Raw genomic sequence first — 8906 nt, forward strand, 5'->3', positions numbered from 1 at the left:
TCACTCATTACAAGCTTTTGTAATACTAATAGTATCTGGGTCCTGGGATAAACCATGTCAATTAAACTCATGATGTATACTTGTTACAAAGTGCAAAGCTTGGGAAGACCACAAATGAATTCACTTTCAGAAAAAATTTCTTGAGTATGATACTTGCAACGTGAAATCGAATTTTCAAGAGCAATTGCTAAAATACTCCCCTTCATTCTCCCTTCACACTTGTCATAAAAATTACCTCACCTTCACATCTACATTGATAGCCTACTACTTTCAAACTTACCTTCACATCTACATTCATAGCCTACTACCTTCAAACTTAGATTCATATCTACATTCATAGCCTATCTACCTTCAAACTTACCTTCATATCTACATTCATAGCCTATCTACCTTCCTACTTACTTCTTATAGCATAAGACACATTTTTTACAAAGCTTATATCAACTCTGTCTGCCTAGTAAAAAGTTTGAAGATTTTTTTCTACCATTTCCCATTCTCCGATCAAGTTGAAATTTCGCACAACTATTCATTGTAGGCCTATCTGACAGGACACGAGCCAATCAAAAATATTAAACAATTAGTTAATTAATCATTGGTAATTATTTTGTATGATATCGAAATAAGGGTAATAAATTATATAAGGCCTATATATATATATATATATATATATATATATATATATATATATATATATATATATATATATATATATATATATATATATATATATATATATATATATATACTTATATACATATGAATCCCTTCATTACGCTTTGATACGTTTTTTTCTCACACTTTCCATTTTTGGGTCAAGTTGAAATTTTGTGTAATTATTCATACTTGACGACAATACACGAATCAATCCATATATGAAATAATTAGTTAATCAATTAGTACTACTTAATTAATTTTGTTTCAGGCCTACATAGCAGAATGGGAGCTAAACCCTGCCATGAAATGACATATTTTAGAATAAAGAAATAGAGTAGCCTACTTATAAATTGTATCTAATGTATTCTGCTGTAAAAAAAAGTTACAAATATTTCATATGCAATAAAACAAATGTATAGGACTGTGTTGTAGGTTTTTGAGTTTGTGGAGAGTAAGACCATGGGTGACTTATAAAATATCTCTCTGTCCCCCCCCCCCCCCCCCCCCCCCCCCCACCTTTCCTGCAGGAGGTTTGGGTTAGGATATAAAAATCTTAAATTCGTGGAAACATCCCAAAACATATAAAACAAACCAAACCAGGGACCACCTAGAGTCTAGATCATAAGCCTACTTCGCGTTCTGGCGCATACAATACAACTATGACTAGGCCTACTTGTAGATGACTGGAAAGAGTTAACTAGATCTATAATAATTAAATATTGCGAATTTCTATCTCACTAGTCTTCAAAATATCAAAGGGGAACTACTCTTCAATAATAAATCCCCGCAGCAACAGAAAGCGTCAAAATGGCTGATGGCGACAGAGTTTTATTAGATCTTCAAGCTGAATTACAACGTGTTAAAAGCGTTAATCGAACAATATCTACGTTGGCAAGACAAGGCAATGATAAAGTACACATAAAAATAACCTATAGTATAGTATAGATCTAGAATTCTAGAGAGATCATGCTCATGGTTAGAACCAATTTAAGGGAAACTCTGATGATGGTTTTGGAAAATTTTGATATAATAAATAATATGAAAATAATAATGATATAGATCTAATATGTGTTTTCATTTACAGATAAGGAATATAATTTTTTTTACCATTTTATTTTCAATAATAACATAGTAATTGATATTTTTCTGTCAATTTTTCTTCACCACCGAAATGGTCAGATTTTTTTCATGTTTCCATGTGACGTCTAATAACTCTAAATGCGTACTCTAAGTATATCTGACCTGGTTGTTAACATCAGTTGGACGCAGCCTATCTACTTTTTTTGACAGGAAAGAGTGTTGATGAAAATCCTTTTTTCCCCTAGAGTTGGTTATCATAATGCTTTGACTAGATCTATATGATTGTAGTTGTCACCTAGATCTCAGTAGTACTGACTGGTAGGATAATGGTATCTATTATGCTCTTCAGCACCACATATCTTTGAAAGGTGTGTGTTACAAACATTTCCATTATTTCTACATGAGAAATGTACAGTTATAGGCCTGGGCTTGCACACAATGCATTTTTCGGTTATTTTTACATGACAAATTATCACCACCTGAAAAATAAATTTACATATGAACTATTGTTCACCATTAATCTTTTAAAAATAATATTTAAAATTGATAACTAGCTTTACAGTATAAAAATAAGTGGATGTAAATAAACAAAACCTAAAAAATACTTTAAAAGTAGGCTATAAACATTAATTATAAAGTAATTTTTTTTTCCCAAATTATGTAACAATCATTGGCTACCATGCATATATTAAAAATGTATAATCTTTAGTCCCTTCATCCCTGGTCATTTCATCCACTGATCTTTTCATCCAACAAATAATAATTGTAAATTTATTATTTTTGCTTATCAACATGGAGACGTATAATTGAAACTCTTTGGACAATGCTGATATGGCATGTTCATAATTATACATTAGATGAAATGAGCGCTTAAAGTCAAAGTATTAACAGCACAATTTCATAATAACCGAGAAAAAAATATTTAATTGGTAATGTAATGAAGTGACCAAAGATGAAATGAGTGGGGATGAAATGACCTGTTATACCATTTATATATAAAAGTAATTTTATTTATAAAGCACTGTTAACAAACTATATATTTGTCCAATTTTTAGCTTGTTCAAGATTTCCTAACAGATGATTTTAAAATTCAAAGTTCTGGACCGCTAGCTAAAGTATCTCAGCTATATGTTGGTAAGATGATATTTCTTAATAAGCCTTTAAACATTAATTCAACATTGCTTTTATAACCACCATTAGCACTAAATTTTATCACAATTCATTTAGTTAAATTAAATGGTATATGTCTTATTGATAAATTTTTTTTAAAGCAATATATCTAAATTAGTGATTTTGATATAAGAAATACCCTTGAAAATTAGTGCAAATTGTATCCAATTTCTTTAAAGATACAGGGACTATGGTTCAAATAACACTTCCAAGTCATTACAAATTCTGCACTAAATAAGTCTAAATGAAAATAGAAGCCAAATTCCAACTAATATAACTCCTTTTTAAAAAACAATTCTAAATATTTAAAAAGTACTAGATTTGAATTTAATTTAAGATTTCTTTTACATTTTTATCTAGCTAGCTTTTGGGGTTTGAAAGACAGTGTGCAACATCTTTTGGATGCTGGTACAGGTACAGCTGTATTTATCTCTTTTCTACTAATCATAGAAAATATTTATTAGAACATTCACCAATCTTAATTTGTTCTTCTGAAATTTGCTCTAATCCAATGATATATTTTATATTAATTGTTAGACCCAAGCTTTCAGAATGACCAAACACTTTGGACGCCTCTTCATGCTGCAACATTCCAAGAACATGGACCAGTAAGTTAGATTTACTTTAGTAATTCTATAGAATGGGCTTTCAATTCAAAATATTAATATAAATAAGCTAGTTTGACACAGTCTCATCTCATCTCTGCCTGTGGTCCCTTCTGAGGCATAGGCCACCAACCAACTTCCTCCAGACATCTCGGTTCTGGGCGAGTCTCTCAAACTGTCCCCATGTCTTACCCATCTGCTTGGCATCTGCTTTCAAATTGATGCACCATGTATTCCTAGGCCGTCCCCTCTTCCTCTTTCCTTGGGGGTTCCATGTTATGGCTTGCCTTGTTATGTTGGGTGCAGGCTTGCGAAAGATGTGACCTATCCATCTCCAGCATCTCTGAAGAATATCTACTTCTCATTCGAGATCTTGTCTGGCCAGCGGATCATAAGTATCCTCCTCAGGCAGGTATTGGTGAATACCTGGATTTTTTTCATGGTGTTGATGGTGGTTCTCCAGGTCTCTGCTCCATAAAGTAGTATCAGTTTAACAATAGTGTTAAAGAGCCTGATCTTGGTGGTGGTGCTTATTTCCCTAGATCCCCAGGTGTTCTTCAGCTGATGGAAGGCTGCTCGAGCTTTACCAATGCGGGTTCTGACGTCTGCATCTGTTCCTCCATGGTGGTCTAGGATACTGCTGAGATAGGTGAAGCTTTCCACCTCTTCCAGCGCCTCACCTTGGACTCTAATGGGTGTGTTGTTTATCTTTATCTTGAACACCTTGCTCTTTCCTCTGTTTATGTTTATTCTAGCTGAATTGTCAGCAACAATGCTTATCTTTTCCTGCATTTGCTGTTGTGTGTGAGAAAGAAGAGCAAAGTCATCTGCAAAGTTGAGGTCATCTAGCTGTGTCCACAGTGTTCATTGTATACTGTTCTGCTTCTGTTGACACAGTAGTCACCTGAAATATCTTGTTGCTTGTCAATGTATTGTATATGTATCTACTGACTACAATGTGATGCTATGAATTACAGGACTAAAAGACGTTTATGGTTTGCTTGTTAAAGTTTCAGACACTTCTTCAGAAATGAAGATTTTTTACATTCTAGACCAAACCTTCTGTAGGATGTTAGGGGATAACAACAGGCATGGCTTGGAACTCAGACTATCAGACCACAGTCCAAGTGCACACCACTCAACCAGGCAGCCATCAGCAGTAGCAGCATAAATAAAACATATCAATTATTTAAAAGTTACAATGAGATATAGACTAGGACAACTTGTATCTGTCTCAATACTGACATCACTCCCCTCTATATTTTTTCTTGGTTGAATACATGAAATAGAAAAATTATAAAGCTAGAGCTGAAGAAATATTTTGTGAATTCAATTTTTTTTTTCTTAAAACTAGTTACACAGGTCAAGCCAAAACACTCATTCTATTTAATCTTGGCAGATTATTTTAATATTTTAAATTACAGATTATTATGTTACTTCTGGACTATGGTGCACAGCCCGAACTACCAGATGCAGAAAACAGGTAATCAATTTATGATATTTTACTATTAAGGTTTTATGTTATTTTACATACATTTTTTTTGCATTAATACTCTTGAATGTATGTCATGTGCATATTTTTTTTTTAAAGTAATATCTTTCATTTCAGAACACCTGCTGATTTTGCTTCCGCTTCAGACACAATCTGGCCATTATTTGCCGCTTTGAACATTCCTAGAACACCTCGGAGTGAGTTGATCAACAAAGGGATTTTGAGACCTGTGAGTGAAGTAAATCATATTATTTCTCAACGTGTTTATTTTAGCAAAACCCTTGTGTTAAATAAAAAGATAGTATTGTTGATAGTTTATAAAGGACAGAAGGAGTTACATTGGATTACTACAGTAATACAAAGGTTTTTAGGAGTTACTTGATTATATATAAATCAAGCATTAAGAATTTCAAGTTAAATAGACATATAGAATCAATGTCTTATATTTGTTATGCATCCTTTTCATAAATACACATTCACCAAACCCCCTCTAATTTTCAAACTTGAACATTTTAGATCTTACATATACTATCTTCAAAATACTCTCTCACCTAAATAGATATTCTCTTTGCATTATCATTTTTTTTTGTTGCAAGCCAACCTACTTTCATTACCTGCAGCCTGTCAGGAGGTGTTGCATAACTGATTGTAAGATTTTTTCTTAGCTAGAATGATCATCTATAACTTACTAGACATAATGTTGTTGCAAATGAAAATCCTTGTTTAATAGCAAAAAAATGATTCACTAAAATGTTCTATAAATAAAATATTTTGGATATGTAACTTAGTGCCAAACATATTTACGACCTCCATTCTTTGAGAATAAAATAAAAAACTATTTTTTTAAATTTTTTATTCTTAAAGTATAATTTTGTAAAAGTAGTATTTTTTTTACTGAGCTTATATCTAGTCACTCAAGTCTGGTCAAAATATTTTACACCTTATTTCTACCACATGAAAGTCAAACCCACAAAAGTCGAGGGATTGTATCTGTTATTTCATGTGAATTTTTTTTTGTTTTGTTATGTAACAAATTTTCAGACCCTACCCTCCATCTTGTAACAAATTGTAAAAATTTTTTTACCCCTCCCTTCTTCAGCCCCTTAGTCATTTTGTAATATACGAATGTTCTCTTATTATAAACAAATTATGATAAACATTGTTTTAATTTTTAAAGTTTAACTTTTAATCTGCTCCATGGACATGGGTCTCATTATAAATACTTTTACATTTATTGAATTTGGATTTTATTTCAGGGGACAGGCATGACAGATCAAAGAGACAAAGTTCTAGTAAGTAAGATAAAAATATAAATTATTTGTTAGAATGAGACTAGACAGTGGTTAAAAATTAGAGATTCTCTAATCTTAATTTTTTTTTCATAATTAAAAAAAAATAAAACAAAGTTATTATTTCACAAAATGATTTTTTCTTTTCTCTTAAACTTTTTTTTTTAATTATACACAATATTCAGCTTGATTTTAAGGCAGCGATTCCTACGAGTCACAGTGATGGAAAAACCAACAACTTCATGGCAGCAATGTCAGGGGACGTGTTAGCCAATGAACTAGAAGATTCACAGCTGCGAGATCCACGCTATGGCATAGAACCACAGTACACTTTGTGGAAATAATCATATACAGATGTGTACACAGACTATAAACCTTCCTATTTTTTAAAGGCCGGTTCAAAATATTTTATAATGTATATTATTTCAAAGTTGACAAAACAAATAAGCAACTTAAAAAAAAAAAATAATCAACTTTAATGGCATTATAGGAATATTGTTTGTATAACAGAACATAGGTCTGATAAAACTATGATATAGATCCAAAGATGTACTTTCTTACATATCAATAAATCCTGGCTATTTCTGTCACAAATGATCACAACTTGTTACAAATCTCAGGTGCTGTGAGATTCAACAGACCATTCCTTCACAAATATATTTCTACTTCTATACTTGAAGCATATGCTTATGGTCATCTAGAACCAGATTTAAAATTCAAATGTTGTACATAATAGCATAATGAGTTCTGGCTATGGTATATTTAAATCTACCAGATACTGAAGGAAAGTGATATGTACAAATCATTGCATGTATTTATTATGTCAAGATAGAAGATAAATATTTATTCTTTTCACTCAACTGAAAAAGTAATTAAAAAGGTATTAATTTTATTTTGACTTTAATTTATATAACATTTATTAAGCAAGCTATTGAACTGTAAATATATTTTAACTAAGCTAGAACAAATATTTTTAAAAGTAACCTCCCATTGACTTTGCACACATTTTGTGTAACACACAACATGATTTTAAAAAAGGATTTAAATTGTATGGCGCTTATTATTATTTTTTATACTTTTCAACAATGAGATTCTAGTCATGCCTTTTTCAAACTATCGACAGCCTATTGATCAATTTCAATTTTGTAGCTGAGCACTAATGAAGGATACAGTTATGCACATTGAGGTAGAGGATCATTGAGAAAGCAGAGTGGGGAATGGTTGATGCTTGAGATTTTTTCTTCTACTTGTAGGCCCTATTCATTAAAGAGTTTTATAAATTAATGTACAGTAACATTTTGCGCACCATATTGAAAGTCTAAATCTAAAGGCCAATCAAAGGAATATTATAAAGTCTAGTAGATTTTACATTCTCTTAATCAGGATTTTTTCGGGGGGGGGGGGGGGGTAAATAAAAGAGGCAGTGTAAAAAATGCTCAATTTAAAATTAAATCTAACACTCATTGGTTATTAAGAGCAAAATAATTGCTCTTTATGTTTTACAAAGGAGGTATTGTCTTTTTAAAAAAAAAGTACTTTATATATTTTTTTCTTATTGAATATTACTTTACTTGTAAATTACTTTAATTATTTACCCCCAAAAAAGGTTGACACCAGTGTTTTATGTTTTATATTTGTAAGAAATTTATATTCAACATTTGCATTTGGGGAAGGAAGGATTAATCAAATTTCCTAATTATAAGTTTAAGAATGAATGCATAACACCATTGTCTCTGTTATTTTAACTATCTTATCATGGCAATATTTGTCTAGATAGCTATGCTCTTTCTAAGTTGCAATATCAGCTCTTGGAGATTATTCCACATTAGATTGTACAGCCATTGCAAATGTTTCATCAAATGTGAATTTGTTCTTGAATTTTATTTTCTGTAAACCTTTTATTAACTTTTTGTTGTAGGCCTATGTGTTTTATATTGTACGTAAAAAAATCAAAATATATTTGATTGTTTTCCAAAATAAACTTTTCAAAAATTCTGGGGGCATTTTTTTTTTATTTAGAAGAGACTTTGAATATTTTATTTATTATTATAAGAAAATAGAGAGGTTTCGTGGCTGAGTGGTAAAGCACTTGGCTTCTGAACTGAGAAATCTCAAGTTCGAATTTCCTTGAAAACTGAGATTTTGAATTTTTGGATTTTTAGAATGCCCGAGTTCACCAACCCTAATGAGTATCTGACATAATTTGGGAAAGTAAAGGCGGTTGGTCATTGTGCTGGCCACATAATACCCTAGTTGACTGTCAACCATAGAAACATATGACCTTTATATCATCAGCCCTATAGATTGCAAGGTCAGAAAGAGGTACTGTACTTTATACAAAAAATAAGGGGGTGAGGGGCATTTCTGTGTGTTTGAAAACTGTATTCTTTGTAACAAAATGGTAAATTGAACACAATGATTGTTATTGTTATCCTGACTTGTCGCCATACTTTGATAGGCTGGTAACATGAAGTGACAATAGTTTTAGGCCAACAATTTCTCCACGTTCACTGCGCTATAGAATACTGTGGAAGCCTCCTTAGCCATGATGTCTCAGCAAGTGAAGCCTCTTCCCCATGCCTCCTTAGCCATGATGTCTCAGCAAGTGAAGCCTCT

The 8906-nt window shown here is 31.8% G+C and overlaps 1 protein-coding gene across 1 annotated transcript; it reads left to right on the forward strand.

The window, feature by feature from the left end:
• Nucleotides 1–1437: 1437 nt before the first annotated feature.
• LOC106075760 (ankyrin repeat and SOCS box protein 11-like) lies at nt 1438–8257 on the forward strand. The gene is made up of 8 exons (XM_056023220.1): nt 1438–1566; nt 2790–2868; nt 3265–3318; nt 3442–3512; nt 4934–4992; nt 5119–5230; nt 6258–6293; nt 6476–8257. The coding sequence occupies exons 1-8, from the start codon at nt 1462–1464 to the stop codon at nt 6632–6634; spliced, it is 675 nt and encodes a 224-aa protein (XP_055879195.1). The 5' UTR covers nt 1438–1461; the 3' UTR covers nt 6635–8257.
• The last annotated feature ends 649 nt before the right edge of the window (nt 8258–8906 follow it).

Source organism: Biomphalaria glabrata, chromosome 1, assembly GCF_947242115.1.
Source record: "Biomphalaria glabrata chromosome 1, xgBioGlab47.1, whole genome shotgun sequence".
In the NCBI taxonomy this organism is placed as follows: domain Eukaryota; kingdom Metazoa; phylum Mollusca; class Gastropoda; family Planorbidae; genus Biomphalaria; species Biomphalaria glabrata.